General features: G+C 36.7%; 2 protein-coding genes across 6 annotated transcripts in view; both read left to right on the plus strand.

The window, feature by feature from the left end:
- Window positions 1-565: 565 nt before the first annotated feature.
- Window positions 566-1,837, plus strand: LOC120766905. The gene is made up of 5 exons (XM_040092655.1): window positions 566-796; window positions 858-1,003; window positions 1,080-1,243; window positions 1,308-1,519; window positions 1,655-1,837. The coding sequence occupies exons 1-5, from the start codon at window positions 566-568 to the stop codon at window positions 1,835-1,837; spliced, it is 936 nt and encodes a 311-aa protein (XP_039948589.1).
- A 1,483-nt stretch (window positions 1,838-3,320) lies between these two features.
- LOC120766647 (corticotropin-releasing factor-binding protein) overlaps window positions 3,321-22,926 on the plus strand; it is a 38,213-nt gene continuing 18,607 nt past the window's right edge. Inside the window, exons 1-3 of one of the 5 annotated variants that reach the window (XM_040092275.1) lie at window positions 3,321-3,497; window positions 3,730-3,967; window positions 4,032-4,224. In XM_040092275.1, the coding sequence (XP_039948209.1) occupies window positions 4,174-4,224 (51 nt within the window). In that variant the 5' untranslated portion in view covers window positions 3,321-3,497; window positions 3,730-3,967; window positions 4,032-4,173. The remainder of the gene's footprint in view (window positions 3,498-3,729; window positions 3,968-4,031; window positions 4,225-22,926) is intronic. The other 4 variants (XM_040092271.1, XM_040092273.1, XM_040092272.1 and 1 more) reach the window with 4 other exon arrangements.

The following is a 22,926-nucleotide window of genomic DNA, read 5'->3' on the forward strand; positions in this document are numbered from 1 at the left end:
TTTCCATCTTTTCCCATTTTTTCCTTAATGCGTGAATCGATTACATTCGATTTCAACCTCATTGATGACAATTTTCCGCTAAGTCATGGGCGTATTGGGTCAACAACGTAAACAGAAACTATGAAAATATATGTATATGAAAACAAAATAACAGCCAAGTTCAAGGCAGTGGTGCCCAAACTTGTAACAATTCTGCGCCTATTACTTGCATACACAGGTATTTATGTACATATGTAGTTGTATGAATGCATCGTTGGAACCGAAACCGCAATTCAACGTTCAATGCAGCGAAGCCGAATAATTATAGTGTTCGCTAATGAAATGAACTACCTGAAAGTGGTCACTCAGCTGGCATAAGTAGTGCACTATGGCATATAAATAACGCCGCATCGGCGCAATGAAGTTCTCAGTGACGGTTGTCGTGGCAGTGCGTGCATAAAATATAGCAAAATCGAGCTTACGGGTCAGAAGAGCTGAGTGTGAATATATTTGTGATTAAAACAAAGGATACTAAAGAGGAAGTGAATGAAATAATAAAGAAAAAATTATATAAAGAATTAAAAAAATGTCCTTTAAGTCAAATTTGTTGTGGTGTGCACTACTGCTCGGGGTTATATGGCTTACAAGTGTAAAAGGGGGATCCTTCCAGTTAACTTTGCATAAAAATCACAAACTTAGTGCCGAAATTGATGGATCCAATGAAGCGATACACTCCAATGAAGCGATACACACTGAGCGCATTATGTGGGTGCAAGAGATGAAGCACTTGCGGCAGCACATCAAGGACTGCGTGCAGGTGAGAACACGAAGTACAAAAACAAACAAAGAGAGATTTTAATGTTAATGAAAATGTGCAGCAAACGAGCGACTCTATATGGAACTGCTTTAAAACGAGTAGTGTACGCGTATTCGATGACATGCTGTCCTCCAATGTTATAGCCCTGTGGCCCGGGATACGTCTGGTACGCGCGCTCACAACGCCGTCGAATATAACAAACGAAACGTAAAACAAAATTAAAATATCACACATGTACAAAGCCCATATACATATGTGTGTATTTATTTTCCTTTCCTCTTAGGGAGCCGAAGAGTATCAGCGTGTATTATGAGCGCAAGGATCTACAACATCTCACCTGGTTCGATCAACTCGCCATGCGGCTGGCACAAACGCTCAGCACACATTTTTTGCAAGTGAACTTGCGGGAGCTAACCGACGCTTACATGCACGCTTTAGAAAAGGACGGTCAGTTGAAATTGTAGTGAAAATCTTGTGAGTGTGTATGTGTTTCATGTGTATCCCTTCATAGCGAATAATAAGAAGTTGCTGGCCAACGAATTGGGCACCGCGCGCCATCGCCGTCAACGCTACAACATGATGATAACGATGATGTTCGGTGTCACCGCTTTGGGCGCTGTGCTTGTGCCCATGGGCTTTCAGATGCTCTCCATTGTGAGTGGTAAAGCTTTGCTTTTGGCGAAAATGGCGCTGTTATTAGCTTCCATAAATGGCCTCAAAAAGGTGAAACGATTTGATTTCCAATTAATTTTTCACAATTTTCTTTAGAGCATACATATGTATGTACTTATTTTTACTTTATTATTTATAATTTTCATTCCGCTAAGAAAAAACAATTAATAAGAATTTGATTGGTAGCTTTCTCATCCTTCCAATTCATTGCCACAGGTCGCCAATAGCGGCATACATTACGGCCTCTACCATGTGCCGGGTGAACATTACGGCTATTACGACCGCGGCGATGCTCCACATCATCCAAGGCAGGTGGCAAGCTTTGCTATAGCCCAACCGGTTACCGAGGAACTGGGCTTAAGGAAATAATTAAAGATTTGCAGTTTTTTAGATTTGATTTCGATAATATTTTAAAGCTAAGTAAGTGAATATATACCTTCGTAAATGTATTTAAATGAATTTATTTGATAAATTTTATAGTAAAAATATGAGTGCATTGAGTTTTGTGAAATAAAAAGATAATTAAAGAAAAATTAACAAATTTTGTTAGAAACTGAACTACGAAGTTTTATCTAAAAATTCATACTAAAAAATGTATACATTTTTTTAAGAATACTAATTATATATACTATAATTGCATAATCACTCACTTTATCGCGTCAAGCCGATGTCACTTTAACTCTGAGAAATTTTAGGCATGCGATAAGAAGACCTGGCAGATTTGGAATAGGCAATTACTTGTTATAACAATAACTCATTCTTGATTACATTTTGGTTTCAAGAATTTCGACTATGATAATGGAGTTTTGACACTGGGGTAAGTTGTACGGCTAAGTTAAGAACATCATTGAAATGTGCAATTGTTGGAGTTCTTCGTTGCGAACCAGAAGTCATACTTGTATACACTTTAGCCCACTCCTATAAATATACAACTTATCTAAAAGCTCATAGCTTAAGAAAGAAGGCTTACCAGGTTTTGTAGAGTTTGTGGAACTATATTAGGACCGTGTAATTGTTAAAATTATTCTCCGAAAATATAAATGCTAGAGAAACTGTGATTGAAATTTGGCTAATATCTAAGCTACAAAGCTGGGTCTCTGAAATAGGAAGAGGCTACCAGAAAATCTTCACGACAACTTGCTCTATTTATGTATGGTTAAAAAAGCTCTAAAATTCGAGCGTAATAACATAAACTGTACTAATAACGGTGCAGTTGGCTGCTATAATCCAGAATTCTAAAAGCTCTCGAACTATTCTCAGCGAGTAGAAGTTTATAGAAAAGCACAGTAGGGGAGAATAAAGTTTGAGCTTTTCTGAGCTTTTGCTAAAAGCCGGTAGAAATATGTTTTGTAACTATAAGAGTAAGCAAAAATTCCAAAAAAATTAAAATTAAAACATTTTTAACATTTATTTATTTATTATTTATAATACTTTAGATTTTTTTTTATATTTTTTAATTTTTTTTAGTTATAATATTTTTTGTATTTTATCCGCCATACTCTTTTTAGTATTTCATCTGTCGCCACATTATAATAATCCTTTTTTATGAATTTAGAAACATTCTTGCGTATCTGAATCTCCATATACACCCATACAAACAAGCTCATAGAGTCGAAACAAGTGCCACATATTGTATAAATGCCGCTACGGCAACAAGTGTTGTATACGTTAGCCAAATAACTGTTGTGAAAACTCCACAAAACAGTTAAGTGCACACATATGCATACAAAGTTATGTCGTTAAAGCGGACAACAACGCAAACTTCGGCAACGGCGTCGGTTTTGCATACTTCCCGATGGCGCTATAAAAGGATATGTCGCGCTGATAACGCATTCATTGTACGGACGGTTGGCAAAGTTAACGGTTCTCGTCTAAAGTTAGCCAACTCAACAGTGACTTTTCGGCAAACGCGTATTGTAACGGTTTTTCGTTTGAAAAAATTTTCAAAAGCCTTACGTTTGAAAATTGTGAAGTGACATCAATTTAATTTGAAAAAAAAAATTGCACGCCGGTAAATCATTGCAGAACAGTGAGCTCTCTTCAAATTTTTAAAGTGCTTTATTTTTTTTTGATTTTCAGTTAATTTTATTTTATAAAAATATATGTACATACATTTTGGTATAGGCTGTGTGCCAGCTTACCGACTGGCCTACTTGTGCCAACTCAGCTTTTATTTCGGTGTCAGTTTTCACTAATAAAGTTATTGCAGTTTTAACGCCCCGCCTCCGCAACACTAACTCCCTTCATATTTCCTTCCTTAGGCACACGCTCGTATTACATTGCTTTCATTTTTGAACTTTTCCACCACACTCTACCACCAGCCGTTGCAATCATTTTCCGAGCACTTAAAAGTTGTAAGAGTTTAGAAACCTAACACGTTCCCTAACGCCCGCCACTGCAGCGCTTGTCCAGCTTCTTAGCACAGGACGCAGCAGAGTCACCCACGCAGGGGTACTCAAAGCCCCATAAGAGCAACGAGTAAGTGAAGTGCCGCGCTCGGTCAGTTATAATGTCCGAATTTTATATGTAAAAAAGATAATAATTTTCCACTCCCCTCCGGCAGGACTGCTGATTTTCGATAACTCAATTTATACGCTTTTAACACGTCGTAACAATAAACGCTGATTGCCGCCGTGCATCCTTGTAATTTTTTTCTTTGCTCGTCCTTACGTATTCTAAAGCGCCGCTTCGCCGTGAACAAGAAAATGAAGGCGACCGTCTTCCTGTCACTCTCGCTGATTGTGCTCAGCGCTAAGGTAAGTAATAAATAAGTGCGGTTGTGTGTGGATTTATGAGTAAAGTAAATCAGTTGGTCAACTTCCTGTGTGTTATTTATGGTTTCACGCAATTTAATTAATAATTGTGGTGAAACAGCTTTTCAAAATGCCCAATTTACACTTTTGCAAATGATTGGCAATATAATTTGAATATCCATGAAGATGCTACGAAACATAGATTTGTCACGTTTCTGTCGCTCGTATGCGTTGAATAATTTGTTTAGTTACCTACAGAGAGTTCTGAGTATTTATACGAAATTGTGTCTAGAGATATATGCTTTATTCAACTGGTTTTGCTTTAATTTTGAAGACTTGAATAAGAGATAGAAATAAAATTATATAGTCATTTATGATTTTATGTTTAGAAGTCGGTATTGCTAACACTTTTAGATTATTGAAAAAATAAAAGCTTTAAGAAACATACCAGTCGCTGTCCGTACAACGCGCGTCAGAAAGCCTGTTTAGGCACATTCGAATCGCATCCTAAGCAATATTAAACCTTTCAGAACAGGGTATTCCAACAGTTAATAGACAGTTAATGCAAAATCTCTGATAGTACATATTGCAAAGATGCTCAATTTTTATACTCTTGCAACCAGTTGCTACAGAATTTTGCTCACCTAATGGTAGTAGGTATCACGGAAAACTAAACGAGATAGATATAGGGTTATATATATATATATATAATTGGTCAGGATGACGAGAAAAGTTGAAATCCGGTTGACTCTCTGTCTGACCGTCCGTCCTTCCGCGCAAGCTGTAACTTGAGTAAAAATCTTGATGAAGCAGGTACACAGGTTCCTAAGTACAACAAAAATAACGAGTTCGTAGATGGGCGTAATCGGACCAGTGCCACGCCCACAAAATGCCATTACCCGAAAACCTATAAAGTGCCATAACTAAACACTAAGTTGAGATATAGAACTGTAATTTGACACAGAGGATCGCAGTAGTAAAGCGCATCTGTGGATACAAATTTTGAAAAAGTGGCCCCGCCCCTAACACGTTTAATGCCTGTCGTCCTTAAACCACTTAAGCTACAACAACCATCTTTGCTGAGTACAAATCTTATAAACACCTCTACCAGCAGTGTGAAAATGGGTGAAATCGGATGAAAACCCCGTTTACTTCCCATATAACGGTACTGTTAAAAAATTACTAAAAGCGCGATAAATCAAAAACTAAATGCGCCAGAAACGTAAAAATTTAGGCTCCCCACTTTTGCTGAAATCTCATATCTTTGGGCCCGGCTGGACCGATTTTGTATGTGGCATTCTTTTCATATTCCTATGTCACCCTGTGAAAATGAGTGAAATCGGACAAAAACAAGTTTCCAGTACACAAATCAAGAGGAAATTAATATAACTGGATTAAAATTTGCACGAATAATGCCTTTAGTGTATGCCACCTTACGACCAAAAATTGTTCCCTTCCAAAAAAACCTGTTTACGACCTTAGGTACCGAATATGTAGACCCCTGCACCTTTAGGTGACTTTTGTTCGAAAATATCGGTCAATGTCTGAGATATACAATAGAAAATCAGACAGAATCGTTTTCCTGCAGTACTAGTTCTGTGTATCCAAATTGGGTGGAGTCGGATCAATACTTCCCCGAGCCATCATATACTTAATAAAAAGATTTTCGAACTTCCTGATGACTTTTTGCTGGATATATCGACCAATATTTGAGTTATCTCAATGAAAATTTCAGAATGTATTTTTACTCTATAATAGTATGTCATAGTGCTTAAAATGGATACAATTGGGCGAACACTCTGACCTAGCCCCATATAACCCTTACCAAGACTTTCAAACATCCGGCTGATTTTGTATAATCACATACATACAAATATATATAAAATTGTTAATTTTTAGATTCCGATCTCTCTGGTTGACTTTTTTACATCGTAAGGTATTTCCTCAGGCTTTGATTCCTGCAAGTTGCAAACAAAAACAATGTTCGGTTGCACCCGAACTTTGTCCTTTCTTACTTGTTTCATATTTAAAATTAAGTCAAACTTAGAGAAGACTACAAGAGACGAATGTAGTCTTTCAAATCGTTCGTGGTCATTTTCTTCATTTCGTTGGCGGCCTATTGATGTAATGCTGTTTCAGTATATTCAATATTTCTAGACAACGACATTATTCTTTATGGAATAAACTACATATACAATAGTATTATTTAAAATATTGCTCATCTGAGCCTATAGCATTTTCCCATCTTTCTGGCAATTTGTAGTTTCCATCACAAAAGAACTTGCGTCGGCTTCACTGAAGAATGTATAAAGTCAGTTTTGATACCCTATCATGATATGAAACGTGTACTCCATAGGGGCATTCTTCATCGATGGTAATAAATAGTCACATGTCTGGGCTATAAGACGAATGAAATAAACCTTTAAATTTTCTATTTTCCATTATTCAACTGGTCTTGCAATATGAGACTGAGCATTGTCAGCTTAGAAAAATTGTCTTCGCAAATTCCGGAGTTTTTCAGTAATCCCTGTCTTCAAATTTCTTATGAGTTTTTATCCGTAGTGTTCCTGATTAATGGTTACATTCTGGTCTTAGAAGCCCATACGACCCACGGCCTTCCGATCCCACCGCCAAATACAAAGCATAACTTTCATAACATCATGGATATTCCGGCTTTATTTGGTGATCATCATTGGTTGCTTCGCCAGATTTCACATATGACTTTGCGTTAAGGATTGTCGTAACTGATCCGTAAACATCACCAGTGATGTAATCCGATTCTTTTTAGCCTTTAATCAGGATTGTTGACATGCAAATTCATATTTCAACATCTCTTTCCATCAATTGACCTTACACACAATTTTTCGCTTTTGAATGTTAAAGTGACCCCCATAGATTCCATGAGCTCTACTTCTTCCAATGTTTAATATGGTGACCCTCCGGGTTGAGAGCTCAAAATTAAATATCGGTATAGGATTAATCAATATTAAATATCGTATTCAAACACATTTAGTATACCATATATATGGTTTAAAGAGCATTCACTAAAGTTGACTTCAAGCACTACCGGATTTTCATGACTTTACCCCTTTTTCAATAATGCGTGTTTTCTTTTCGTTCTCTTGCACATGATCTTGGCAATCATACACAGCTCTAAGGCATTCTATTTCACCCTTATCCGTTTGTATGTAAGCTCTTTCTGGAAACTTCGTTGTGAATCGTTTTTAACGACATGCGTATTTCATACGCTGATTCTGTAGTCATGCGATTATCACTCTTGGCAATCTCATCAGCTAATTCGTTTCCCGGAACGCCCTTGTATCATGGAAAGCAGTATATCTACAGTCTCCTTTCGGCAGCCAATGTATCTATGTATGTACGGTTTCTCAGCTTCTTAGCATATGCTCTGACGAGAAATTGTAATACGAGAATAGAAAAGCTGATGACGAATGTGGCTAAATAAGCTTCGGCGATCATTATAATACTTTTCTTTCGATACTCACACTTTAAAAAATGTTTGACCGAGCTGCTCCTCCCAGCTGAGGGGTATGTCTTGATGATACATGAAAGAAATATCTGTGAAAAGTTAACATTACCTGAAGAGATAGTACTATACAATCATCTAAAAATGAGAACTCAGCAACTTCAGAATTGAACACACAATCCACCACTGCAATTTATCTGCAAAAGAGATCTGTTTGCCAAAAAAAATAAATAAATGTGTATATCTCCAGCTTAATGATAACACTTATTTGCAAGGCCTCTTCAGAAACTCTGCCACTTCTGTGTCACAAGGCAATAATTTCTCCTTACATTAGATCTTACAGCCGGATACACTGGTATGTATGTATGAAAGCACCACATTAGTCACAAGTCTTCGCAATTGTATTCTTAAAGCACGAACATTCATGACAGTTCGTCGCAGCTTTGCAGCTAAATTTAACATAAATCGCACACAAGAGGCCTGCGCGTCTGCGAGTTTGGTATCTCAAACGGATGGAATTTGCTAACGTCGGTTGAGCGGGAGTTAAGTGGAGTTAAAGCGGGCGGAAGCGGATGACGGACAAGTGTCATTAGGAATGCAACAAATCAAATGTCACCTTCGGTGCATATCAAATACGATTTTTGCCGCAGTGGTTGGGTCGCCAAGCTGCTGCAGCCAAAGTGCGGCCCTTGCACTTGAGGACAGCCAGTCAGCAAACGCTTTTAGTTAGTATGCATAGCTGCTTCCGCTCATGTTTTCTCCGATGCCGGTGTAAAGATTTGACGCAACAACAACAAGTGCGACAAATGTGACAAATTGTCAGACCACAGTGTGGACTTACATACCCACACATACATATATAGTTACACTCACGCAGCAAGTATACAAGTATTTATATGTAAAACTTAAATACCGTTAAATTAGTGCATTTTAACTACATTAGCTTGGCGAGTGCACGAGCTTACACGATTTATATATTCAACTTCCACGCATCAACGAACTTTGAATTATTGACTTGGATTCTCCAAGAAGGAAATTAAAATCAGAAACCATGACGAAATGTCAGCCAAATACATAGCTTAACTTGAGTCAGCAACGCTTTGTGCCACACACACAAATACTTACATATTTATATTTCGATGGCTGTGCTTCTTCACAGATTCTCATTTGAAACAATAAGACGGCAGTCAAGTGTGACTCTGCTTACAATAACTTTCCTCGCACTAACAAAAGTTAAATTGACAAGCACACATGTACAAAATACATACGCACATACAAACACACACATACATATATATGCATAAGCTTTCTAGCGGTAATATCTATGCTTTGCGCAATCTTTGCAGAAACTCATTCATCCAGCGCCTCCATCGTTTGTCATCTTTACAACAGTTTCTCGCACACCCATACTCACACCCCCTGAAATAATCAAATATTATTTCGTATCGTTAATAAAAAAATACTTTCCCCACAAACTGCTATAGTTTGTAGTTATTTGTTTGTAAGAAAATTTCACCGGAAATTAATTGACGCTCTCATGGATTCAACGCTTGTCATCCGCTAATACGAGCAATTCAATTTCAACCAACGCTGCTTAGTTAAAGACCGTAGAAGCCACCACACATGAAATATTTGCGACTCGTCGGTGAGAACTTATTAGGAGAAGCAAAACTTTTCGCTTTTTTTAAGTGAATTGTCAACTTATGTCATTATATTAATAGCAGCTACGAGTGCTTTTGTCACATATGTTTCACATACATATATACTAGATAACTTCATATAGCACAGTTTTAGCTCCTTTTCTTAGTAAGACATTGGTTGTATTAGAAATTGAAAGCAATGAAGGTTTTCGTTGATGCTGTTTCGCTTTTGCCTATAGTTGGCCTCTTGTATTCTTCTGGAAACTGATTTCCGGTAACACAATAGAAGCATAATTATAGTACCGCTTTTCGAAAAGTACTTGAAAGCTTAAATACTTGTGAGATGATTGCATATTGTAACTCTCAAAGATATAGTTCTTGCTGTTGTTATGGCAATGTAAACCCTTTTTAAGGTTAAGGAAATAGGAGTGGCCATTTACGTCAACTTCAGAAAACAGTCTGTTCGGCTGTCATCTTGTAAGGAAACTCGTGCCCTACATATGCCATAATTTGTGAAATAACTTCCAGAAGGTCACTCACAGTGAGATTTTGGCAAAGTTCTAGCAATCTTCATATGAGGATGCCCACTTGATGAATCGAGAGGATAGTTCTGGTTCAGGTATTCGAGATTCGACAGGTTTCTTGAAGAGAAGTTTGCTATTATCCTTGATAAAAATGACGCTGACCCATATGTATAGGTAACATGAGGAACATATCAAGATGTCCACTGTCATCCCCGATCAGCCGAACTATTGCATTCAAAAGGTTCTTTAATCAAGTATTGCCAGCTCTCAATTTAATGAATTTTATGTGACTTTCGTTAAAAATTCGGGCGAGCTTTTTCGAACCATTAACAGTTGGACTTTCAACGCTATGGACTCGGGTCTGAGGACATGATTAAGTCTGCACATCTTCTAGATAAAGACTGAAGCTACTGTTTTGATTATAACTGTTGGTCCCCCAGTCTGTTTTTCTAACACTGGGATGAAAGCATGCTTGAATGTTTCTGACTTGGGTTGTCTTCATGGCAAAGCTTTTTTTTTCTTTTTTATAGGCTCTTAAACCTCTCAAGCTCTTTAGGTCTTTTATCACCGACTCTTACATCGAAAACATTTTTCGCTGCTACATCACCCAACCTCGCAACATGATCAACACATTTAGAGAAGGAGTTTTCTGCCGAAGACTGCAGGCGCCAAATCATTACATTTTGATATTTCCAGGCTTCTGCGGCGCACTGAATCACGGTTACCTTTGCCAAGAGAGGGCCCTACATTCTAATTGCCTAATGTGTCCATAAAGCGGCGATTCGTAAATGTTTTCCTTCGCTGTATCTCCATGCTGGCACCATTATTGCTATTGATGATGGCGCGAAGATAAACGAAGTCTTTGACTGCTTCCAAAATATAGTACCCAGCTACTAACGCATTCTCCATCACATCCTACTGCCGACGTATATTTCTTTTTAACCGCCAAACAGATTTTTCATTGACCAGACTTAAAGCTTCACTGATAATGATGATGATGACAAAGTCGCGATGAGCCTCAGGCTGATCCCTTAGTAGTTTGCTCAGATCCTCGGCCTCCTTATATAAAGACAGGACGCAATATAAATAAATTTAAATCGTGAGACATGCTTTCGTCATGCCATATTAGCATATGAGCCTTGAACACTTTCGCTAATAGACCATATCCGCCTGCCGCTTTGTTAAGCCGCTTTATAGCGATGCGGACCTCATCATTGCTAGGCATAGTTAACCTTTTTTCGAACATCACATAAGCTTTTAAACTTTTAGAAATGTACCTTGCAAAAGGGTCAACTGAAGTGTTTTAATGATTTTTTACTAGCCGTCCTCGGTAACCTATAAGAGAAAATGTTATCATAGAATCTGTTAGCCTTTCGGAATAGACCCAGGTTTCCTAAAACATATTATTTTGGAATAATATTGAAAAGCTTTCGACATATTATGGATGAATATTGATTTTATTTTTCCGGGTAGAAACATTTTCTAGTAACTTTTAATATTATAATTGAAAATGGCAAGGTTTACCCAAATTTATTGCTGTCTATTTTGAAATACCTATTACATACCAGTTTAAAGATAAAAAATATTAGAATTTATGTATGCCTTTAGGTTAGGTTAAGGTTATACTGACCGGCTGTTTCGCCTTACATAGACCTTCTGGTCTTTAGTAATGAAGGTTCGAAGTTCTAGAAACTGTGATCTTGGCGACCCTGCATGTTCTTAAGGCACTTTATATTCACCCTAATCTGTCCGTCAGCCCTTTCGGAAATTTCAGTGTTTATGGTTTTTTATCGACTTCCATATTTCCTGTATTGGTTCGGTAGCCAGATGAATGGCAACTAATTTGTTTCCTGGACTTTCTTTGTGGCCTGAAACCCAATAGCCGCTTCATCTACTGCATTCCTGTTTCTAAGAACATTATCGGATTTAATACGATCCGAGATTTAATTTGCGCCTGGCTATCGACGTATATATTTCCTTTATGTTGGGTGCTACGTTGTTAGCAATTTCTGACCATAAAGACTTTCGCCTGGAAGTTTCTGCAGTATTCGGGAAGAAAGGGTTGTCTGAAATCCAGTTCCGAGCCATATATACCGGCTCCAACTTCATTAGCCATTTTTCTTTCGTCCATGTAGATGTTGTAACTTCCGCTGGTGAGTCGCAGGCTGCTGCACGATCAACTGTCTTTTAGTCTGACTAGGTTTTAATCTTCCCCAACTAACGCGCTAGGAAATGATATCTATTTACCTCCCTACTCTCTAATTTTTGAGTTTTGGCCGATGTTACTTGTGGAAAATTCATCTAACGCCGTAAATCTTACAGCCCAGTTTGCTGCAGAGCTTTCCACTGCAATGTCCATAGGTGTTCGGCAGCGTAATCCTTCCAGTGCAGAAATTAGGATGGTTCTTAGAGCCCCATTATGCACAGATCACCAAAGTCGCTGTATTTGCTCCAAAGGCTGATTTGCTGACAGCGATTCGCCTAGAGACCTTAAATAGAATATACTTGAATATACATAAATAGATTGTAAATGTAAGCATAAAATCAATCGAACGCAATGAATGGCATGTCTTATTAACCGCAGTGGTAGCCTAACAGGTGTAGCTAATTTCCTGTCACAAGTGCAACTAATCACATATTTCATCATGGTTTCGGTGTGCTCCATGAGTTCACATAAGCGCTGTATAATTCTATGTGACCGTAGGTAAATATTTATATTTACGTGTAGGTACTTGAAGTACTTGAGGCATGTGAAAACAGTTGACCCTTCGTAACACATTAAAATTACTTCGGTCCAAGCGCATTAAAAGCGCAACAGCGGTGCATCTGTTGATAATTTTGATAAGAATAATAAGAGGGTAGCCAGCAAAGAGCATTTCAAAAACATATTTTGAGCACAATATTTGAAAACAAGATAACTGTTGACATCGTAAAAGTGGCGGGAGCATATAAATATATCTTATACTTATAAAAATATAGCTAGATGAATAGCATACATACTTACATAGTTGATAGATAATAATATTGAAATTATGAGAAAAAAACTAGGGTTTTTTTTGTTCTTCACACATTTTTCAATTTTTATACAAATGTATTAAATCGTTAGTTTTTATTATTATTCACACATCGTTGTCCGCCATTTTTTCAATTCTACAACACAAATAAAGCCAATTTAATTTTGATCAAACAAACGCCTGGGTAACTACATATATCTCAGCGTGTATTTAAGTAACACATTGTACAGTAGACTTAATTTTTATTTCAAGTGTCAACGAGACCGACGTCAATTGTTGTGCTTGCATTGTATATGCATACAAACACAAACATACTCGTACATAAAAAAGTGCAGACAAATTCAATGGTGGAAAACGGTGCGTATGAGTGATGTAGCGCGCCGAGTACAGAGCGTGTAATGCGAGTGGCCCGCCAACAGCAAAGGCTTTATGCAAATATAATTTAGTTGGCTTCAATGAACTTTGAAGTGGTAATGCAGCTTCGCATGAAGGGATCACTCGCCATATGGCTTATAATCAAAAAAACAAAAACAAAAACAAAATAAAAACACAACATCAGAAAGGGTTTCAACTAATTTTAACCGGCAACTTAAAAAAGTACTTGCGGTAAAGTTCAATTTCAATTAAACGCAGATAAGTAAATGACCGTTCGCTTTGATTTGCGGCGGAAGTTTGAGCGTGAATTTAATTACTTCAACAGGGCACATTTAACGCGGAAGTATTTTGATTGTTTTATGCGGTTGGAGCAAACTTAAACCGAGCACAAACCTGCAAGTAGTAATATACAGTCTGTCAAGTAAGAGCGTGGCCGTGTTAATTTATTAAAAAAATGTTTTCTGAAACTTTCATATTTATATATACATACATTGTACACATTACAAACAATGATGCAATTTGGTCAAAAATATGTCCAGTCACCACCGGCATCGATAATTGCCTGGCATCTCCGAGGTATGCTTTTTACTAATTTGACGGCGTATTCTAGTGGCAGATCTCCAGATCCGACGAATTTCGTAAGACAACTGCTTCAAAGTGTATGTACGTCTTCCACGAAGCTTCTGTTTAATATATGCCCACACATTTTCAATAGAGTTTGCATCGGGCGACTGCGACGGCCAATCCAATGTAACGATGCCAGATTGAGTTTTCCACTGATTACAGAGCTTGCTGCGGTGTTTAGGATCGTTGTCCTCCTGCAGAATCCAATCTTCCTTTTTTCTGATGAACCATCGTTTGGCAGATGGCACTAAAGCCTTTTTGTAGATTTTTATCATTTTCTCGGCATTTAGGTTGTCAGTAAAGAGGTACAAAGTGCCAAATCCCTGCTCTGAGAAGCAGCCCCAAAGATGCACCTTTATTCCATGTTTTACGGTCCACTGAACAAGCCTATTGGGGGATGTTGACCAGGCTCGCATGAGAACAGAACGTGCCCATATAGAACATTCATTAGTAAAAATTATATTTTCAAAATCTCTATCAATATTCTCATGCGCCCAAGCGAGTCACTTTGTCGCAAGTTTTTCAGTCAAGAGAGGCTTCTTCATTGTGTTGCGCCATTTCAGACCATGAGTATGAAGAAGGGTTCGGATAGTTTCGTAGAATATATTTAAACCTTTTGCCATTAATTTTGCTTGTCCTTGTCGCAGTGTTAAAGCAGGATTCCGCGAAAACAGATTAACTATTTCTTTTTTCATCGACATTTTTAGCCACCATATATCGCTGTATCCACTTCTGTACAAATGCCTTCGACTTTCTCATATATTTAGCAGCCGCTGATTGCGACATTTTGGGACCTTTCGGGTGAACGCAAAGGAACACAGCTTCGTAGCGCCACGCGTACTTAGCGCTCATGGCGTTTAACGTGATTCTCTTTCAAAAGATCAACGACAACTGAACCTTTGTTGACAATGCATCAAGGACAAAGCTTCCCTCTATCGGCTCGCGAAAGAATTAGAGCGAAATCTTTCATTAACTGTCGGTAAAGTCGACCACGCTCTTACTTGACAGACTGTATATACATATCTGCTTTGTGATCTCTTATGTTTAAGGACAAGAAATAAATTTTCCCAAACTTTTAGCTCTTCACAGCAGATTTGCAATAAGTTCGTTTTTGAGAAGCAATCAAGTACATTGTATTATATTAAATTTATTATGAGGAATCTTAATAGATACTTAGTAAAATATAGAACGCAATATAAAGTCCAAACGGTTTCGAAATTGAGGGTATACATTGGACGAGTCTTCTTAACTGATTGGCATCGTCGCTTGGAGCTGTAATCATAATGTTTACACACGGTACTTTGTCTTTATCCAGTTAGTTTTAAATAAAGTTCAAGAGTATCGGAGGACTGAACAGTATCGAAAGATTTGAAGTGTATCATCACCAAAAATACAAAACAACCTAACATCAAAAAAATCGAAATTGAGTTTTTTATTGCTTACGACTAACTACAGCATATTACATATATGTATGTACCATAAAATTTTCAGCTTCCGCTGTCAGTTATAACCAATATACTATATTACCATTTTATAACCAAAACTCAAATTTTGTTTCATAATGAGTACTTTCTATTATGTCGTTTTCCCTTCGCCTGTAAATTTACGAAAAGTGATGCTTCGTTATTTTGCATTTTTGGTGACGATATACAAACGCGCGTGTCTTTGTTGTCGCCGATGATTACTTACAGGAAATCTACTCAACATAAATATTTTTGAATAAATTAATCGTATATAAATCATAAAGACAATTTTTTTTAATGTCTTGACTGCAGCAATGTCTAGCTAATAAATTCTATATAGAAGTATCCCATAAGTCATATGTAAAATCCTACTATTGTCAGTTACTTCCGTCGTAGCTCCCTTAACTCACTTAGCTCATTTAACATAACGGTAACTCACTCTGGCTTGCAATAACTCACTTGAATCTAACGGGATAATCGTCATTTATTCACTGCTGGCTGACATCGGCTCGCATTCACTTAGCTCTTTCAAAATTTGCTTGGTTGTTAGTTCGGGAGAAATTTAGTTTTTGGTCGGAATATTGTTTTTTCATTAAACTGAGTAAATGAGTTTAGTCACAAACTAAGTTGAAGTTCGTACTGTTTCTATAAGGGATCTTACTAGAATTTATTCCATGTATTTTGGAGTTATATCCACCTTTTATGCGACTTGCTTAGGTTCTAGAATTGCTGCAAACCGCAAAATCGATCAGCTGCCAGACAGCATCCGTGAACGGGTCGGTACTCCGCTGTCCTCTTGCGCGCTAGATCTATGAACATCCGGTTTTTGGAGGCGTTGGTCAACAACTAAAACTCGATGACTGCGAGATCCTACTGGCATAAGGTGGAACACAATGGGTCTTCTCAACTACTTGCTCTTAGTAAGGTTCATCTCGCTGTTTTGGCAGGTCATTGTCCATTGTGCTTAGATCCCTTCAGACGACTTATCTCTGATGTTAATTTTCTAAGCTATACGCAGAAAGGGAAGGTGGTAGATAGTTCCACCCTTGATTTCTCAACTCTCCTGCCTATTCAAGATTTAGGTTTAAACACCTCTCCACACTACTTCGGCGAAGTGGCTGATATCAAAATTAGCCGCCCGAATCAATTGGTGCTAAGCTCAAAACACTTATTCTATCAATAAGGAACTGCAGATAGATATCTAAAAGCTTTAGAAATCACAAATTACCAGTGTTCACAGCAGTCCCTGTGGGATCCTGCGTAACGTTTGGTAACTATAACTTAACCTACTCTCGACAAAATGTTTTTAAAAATTTCTCAGCTTCAATCATTTATGAAATCATGAAGTCGATAATTTCAGTGGACGTCAAAAAAGGTTGATTGACCCAAAATGCATAAAATGACAATAAAATAAGATTAGGCGATGTAACCGATATTCCAAAGATATTAAAAAATGTGGTCGACATTTTGCGCAGTGTCACAATCGAGACAATGGTGCCAAGTTTGTATGTATAGGCCATCCAATTGCTTTCACATTCACCTTTTTTCTATATCTAGCTCTCGGCGACCTTTTCTGTTCTCTGATCTCAAGAGAATGTTCTTCTTCTTTATTGGCGTAGATGCCGCTTACGCGTTTATTGCCGAGTTTACAACAGTCGTTCTTCCTTTTCGCTGTTTGTCGCCAATTGGTTCTTCTCTACCCGGTCTCTTCAACGGAGTGGAGGTCTTCCTCTTATTTTGCTTCCCCCGCCGGGTACAGTGGTCGAGCTGGTTTGTTTTCATTCATTCGAACGACATGACCTAGTCAGCGTGGCCGCTGCCTTTTAATTCGCTCAACTATGTCAATGTCGTCGTATATATCGTACAGCTCATCGTCTATCGGCTGCGGCTTTCGCCGTTGCCAAACCTTTCGCTAGAAAACTCGTAACGTCGACTCATTAGATGTTGTTTGTTCGACTTGTAGAGTTTGGTCTTTGTTCGTCGTGAAAATAGAGAAGTTCTCAATTGCTTACTCAGTGCAAAGTAACATCTGTTAGGAAGAGTTATTCTGCGTTGAGTTTCGAAGCTGACATTGTTGTTGTTAATGCTGTCGTTAAAGCTGGCTCCAAGATAGACGAAATTATCTACGATTTCGAAGTTATGATTGTCATCAGTGTCGTGGGAGCCAAGCCGCGAGTGCGACCACTGTTTGTTTGATGACAGGCTCGCTGAATCGAAATTTAGCGTCAATTAAGAGGTAATCGCCGAGACTGATACATATCTTTAAGCATGAACAGAGTGAGCTGCTATGTTTCTAAAGATCTGAATCAATGTATTTTTTATGTATGAACTTCATTATTCGAGTTGAAGCGTTGCGAACCCGTTTCAAACATTGGTGGCCGCTGTTATAGAGTACCAAAAAAAGTTCTGCCATCTATGAAGAGACAATTTTATGCAAAAGCCAACCCAAACAATCATTTTCTGATCATTTTATTGTTTATAATGAATTTTAAGTATATACGCCGAGAGATGTGTGAAAGGATTTTTTCTTCAAAATGCCACAAGCTTAAGTCAGAGGTAAAATATAGCAAACGTAGCAATTTTAGTGTTTCTTCATGCACTCCATTTTTAACTCATATATGAGAACTCAACTTATTGATTCACAAATTTATATATATGCGAAAATTCTAAATATGCATTGTTATCAAAATATAAAAATTTATAAAAGTTTATTGAATTTAAATTGCGAAAATGTGTCTTCGAAAATACACCAACAAGAATATTGGAATTTTCATTAGAAATTAATTTTAAACTTCTCCGAAGTATAACAAAGGAGTACGAAAAACATTTTTCAAAATTTATCATATGTGCACATATTTACTCACACACTCTCATACATACACATGCATGCATGTTCGCATAACCACACGACCAGGTTCTTATGTCAACAAACAGTTGCCCACATACTTAAGTATGCACCAAAACATACAGTTGCTTTTGAACAACATTATTTACCTGCACTTTGTCAAGTACACACACGCTCACCCGCACTCATTCTCTTCAACTTTTTTGTTTGCTTACTCGCCAAATCGCCATTTTTACTCATACTCACACTAAGCAAATAAAATATGCATGCTTCGGAGCTCGTAAATATATTGGAGGATTTAATATTAAATATATTATAATATAAGTTGCGAACAGAGCACAAGCGGACAAGCACACGCTTATGTATATAAATATCTCTAACTGCGGGTACACGTCATTATAGCCGAAAGTATCTACTCCGTTGCAGACAAAGCAACATTTCGATACTGATTGTGGGTATTCGCAAAGAAAGGTATTGTTGGGCAAGGTGCTCATGTATCAAACTCATCCATATACATATTTGTGTGATTGTATGTGTGCGATAAGCCATAATTCGTTCCTGTTGCAAGAGTGCTGCTGTTATTAGTTTTTTCGTTGATTATTTAGCATATGTACATATATGCACATGTCATTGTTGATCAAATGTTGACCAATTATGTGCCACAAAATTGATTAATGCGAAATATGGTTTATTGAATTCGTGCTTAGACAAAGTAAATATCGAGTTTATAAATATTTGTTATTGCTTTTCAGTAGTAAATAAATTAGAATATTCGTGTTGCAAAATGTTAATGAACATTTAATTTTCTTGCGCAAACATCAGAAATTGAAATAATTAAGAAAATATTTAAATAAATTTGATCAAATTAACTAGTATTTTAAGTACAAAAACGGAACGGCGCTCTAATTTGTCCAAGTAAAATCGATTCTAGGATCGACTTTTAACACTATTCTTTAAAAAACCGAACAAGACTTAATTTGTTTAAGGGGGTACTCTCATGTGAACGCATACATTTTACCACTTTTTAGGAAAATTTTTTTTATGCGACAGCAAAATTCAATCATTTTTTTAATATATTTTTATTTGTATTTTGAAATGTGAAAAAAATATTTTGTTTTCGTTTTTTACATTTTTAATCAATTTTTTTTAAATCAAAGTAGTCCCCAACAAAAAAAAGTAGTTCACTGGTCATGGTGATAGCGGCTGTTCATGTTGTCTGAAATAAAAAAATCGAATGGATTATTATTCAGTAGTTCTGCGGCTATCAGCCCCACCAAATATAATCAATTTTATTCAAAAAACAAATGTCGAACTTCCAAAAAAAGTCACGAAAATCTTGTTTTTTTTCGTTAAAATTAGTTTAAAAAAAATATGAAAATATTTTCGAAAATAAACAATTTTGGTAGGGACGATAACTATAAATGAGTAGAAGAACATATGTAAATTTTAAAGCAATCGGTTGAATACTTTTTTTTTTAGGACCATGACAGTTTCAGAAAATGATGATTCGAAAAAAATGCGTTTAAAGTTTCAAGAGAGGTAGAGAGTCGCTTACGACACGTCGGCGACTATGAGCTGTAACTTATCAAATACTATGAATTTCGGTCTGAATTTTTCACAGCATGTTTTCAATAGGTTTTACTGTCAAAATAAAAAAAATCGATTTTTCGAATTGATTACATGAGAAACCCCTTAATTAACATCTATACGAGTAAATAAAATTTTTTATATTTCTAAATTATAAAAATCTAATCAAAAATAGTTTACGCAAAAAAAAGAAAACAAGGAAGAACGTAACTTCGGTTGTCCCGAAGCTAGAATACCCTAAATACATATATACAAAAACTTGCCGTCCAAGAATTTGACTTTGATCGTTCAGTATGGCAGCTATATGCTATAGCGGCTGGATCAGAAAAATTTCTTCGGAGATTGCATAATATTTTTTTTTGATCATAGCCCGTGGTTAATTTGGTGAAGATATCTCACCAAATGAAAAAGTTTTCCATAAAAGCATATAATTCCGATCCTTCAATGTATAAGGCAGCTATATGCTATAGTGGTCCGATATCAGCACTTACGGCAAGTGAGCAGCTTCTTGAGGAGACACAGACGAGTGCAAAATTTCATTTCAATATTTCTGAAACTGAGAGTCTAGTTCGCGTATATACAGACAGACGGAAAAATTTACGAACAAGGCAAAATTGACTCACCTCATCACGCTAGTCATTTATATATGTATATGTACATTTTAGAGGATCTCCAACATTTCCTTCTGCGTGTTACCAATTTCGTGGCAAACTGACCGCTGTGCAGAGAATACGAAAGAATTGTAATCGCTCATGAACTAATTATAGAATTTTTAGAGTTTTAGTGTAATAGCACTATAAAGGGCTTTAAAAAATTGTTTCAAACATATGTTTTCTTCGCCAAATGGGACCACTAATAACCAACTCAAATAACAAAAAAAAAATTGCCGAAAGAAGAATTCTTAGCCGCATAAAATATTGGTTATTATGGAAATTAGCTGAATGTGGCCGTTTTGCCATGGTAGAGTCTTATGCACATTTTACCTTTCCCCAGAGAGATCAAAATTTTTGAAACCCATTAAACGCTGACCCTAAACTTTCGGCCAAAGATTACACAGTAAAGTCTACTGTAGTTTGATCTCTTCTGTGTACTAGGTCACAAATAAGCCTGGTGTAAGAAAACGCCCTCTGATACTCCATATTTTATGAATGATATGGCCTCCTGTCTATCTATTCTACACCAACTGCCATAATGTAGCCTTACGGCCGAAATGCCATTCGGTTTCGGCAACAATCGTCATGTCTTATGGAGATTCTTTAAACACTCCTATTTCAATGAATGGCCGTGAATAGAAGACGGTTTCAATTCGATGTTATAATGGTGTGAAGATTTTCAAATTAAATTTGTAGTTTCCAACTACTTTTTTGAAGTAGAAAATTGAAACTGAATTAAAAAACCACCCATATTAGGAGCGCTTGCAGGGTTAAATTGCCTTGAGAAGCTTACCTTTTCATAATCTCAGGTGTGTCTCTTTTAATAAAAACGGGCGTTTGTCAATATGAGATTGTGGACTTTTGTCATGTTATCCTCCATCGTAGTCGTTTTCGAATCACTTAGACGTGGCTAACTAGAACTCAAAACCAATTTTTGGCCGCCATTATATATTTTTTAAATGCGCAGACACAGCCGCTTCCTCAAGCGGTCAAAACTAAACAACAACTCCTGTAAATATCTTATTTTCAAGTGCCATGAAATACAAAAGGATATTATTAATTTATTCCCAATTACATTACAATAAAAAGGGTGATCCATTTCGAGGTTTCCTACATTTTAAAGAAAAAACACAGAAACTTCAAATTTAAATGGAATGTTCGACATTTATTTTGTTGAAGATTATCTGTTTCAAATATTGGCCACGGTTGTGTCCCAAATAGTACATTCGTTTAGTTCAATTTTCGATGACTCGTTCGAGGATTTCGACTGGTAACTGGCGAATGACACGCGTTTTGCTTCAAGGCCTGAATCGAAGCGGGATTGTCCGTATAGACTACGGACTACTTACAATCTACTCATCGGTGAACAAAATTTGGCATGAAAACGTCGGATCTTCTTGGAACTTTTCAAGAGCTCATAGAGCGAAGCGAACAACGCCGAATCGACTGTTCACGGTCTTCGTGTACATTCTCAGTTACGGCTGCTGTATTTCCTTTACTGCGTGCTGAACGTGGTCTATTTGGTGGAATATTATGCAATAATAAATACAGGGTCTCATGATGGGTGATTTTTTACAGAACGTGAATTTTCGTAATAAAGTTGAACGATTTGTAAACGTTGTTCAGGCGTAAATATTTTCATGATACCAAACAATGCTGAATAAAAAATAACATTACAGCAGAGATCTGTCAAAAGAAGGCACTACTTGAATCACCCATTATCACTGAAGATAAATGTATAATTTAAAATAGGCACCCACACAACCTCTAGTATACCTTAACTGCTTCACAATTTATTGCTTTAAAATCATATTCCATTTTCTTAGTAACATTAACTCTACTCAAGGCAAAATTAGCATAATTCATTTGTATGAAGTCGTAAAGAAATTTCCATAGCTCCAACAGGTGTGCATTTTCAGTTTATTTTGAATTTAGTTTGTTGACTTTACGCTGTTAGCTCTTTTGGATTTAATTAATGTAGCTGCAAGATATTTCTTCGAGTTTTCATTAAACATTCCCATGCACAACGAAACAAATCGAAATTCTGCTTTTCCTAAAATGGCCAACAAAATTCTATTTTCGTTATGACTTAGAAGGTATTTTACTTAAATATAATGCTATAGTTTGTGTACTTAAGCGCATTATTAGCAACTTAAGCAAGTACTTGTCGTTAAAGTAGCTTTAACTAAGCAGGTAAAGTTATACACCTTTAAAGCTTTGAACTTTCCAAGTTGTAGTGCATTGTAAAAAATTACAAAAATATTTTCTATAAAAAAATCACCTTCACTGATTTTAGATTTTTTGCTTTTTTTTGTTGTTATAGAAAAATTGTTTCATTAAAAAACTTTTGGACTAGTCAAGTAAACCTATTAAAAGATTACTTGTGTTCAAAATGCCATGTTGTTCTTAACTCGTTTAGACAATTCAATTGCCTTTAAGGCAATCCAGGAATGCAACCATGAGCAATACTAAAATATGAAACTCCCAATCTACTTA

This window comes from Bactrocera tryoni, chromosome 1, assembly GCF_016617805.1.
Source record: "Bactrocera tryoni isolate S06 chromosome 1, CSIRO_BtryS06_freeze2, whole genome shotgun sequence".
NCBI lineage: Eukaryota > Metazoa > Arthropoda > Insecta > Diptera > Tephritidae > Bactrocera > Bactrocera tryoni.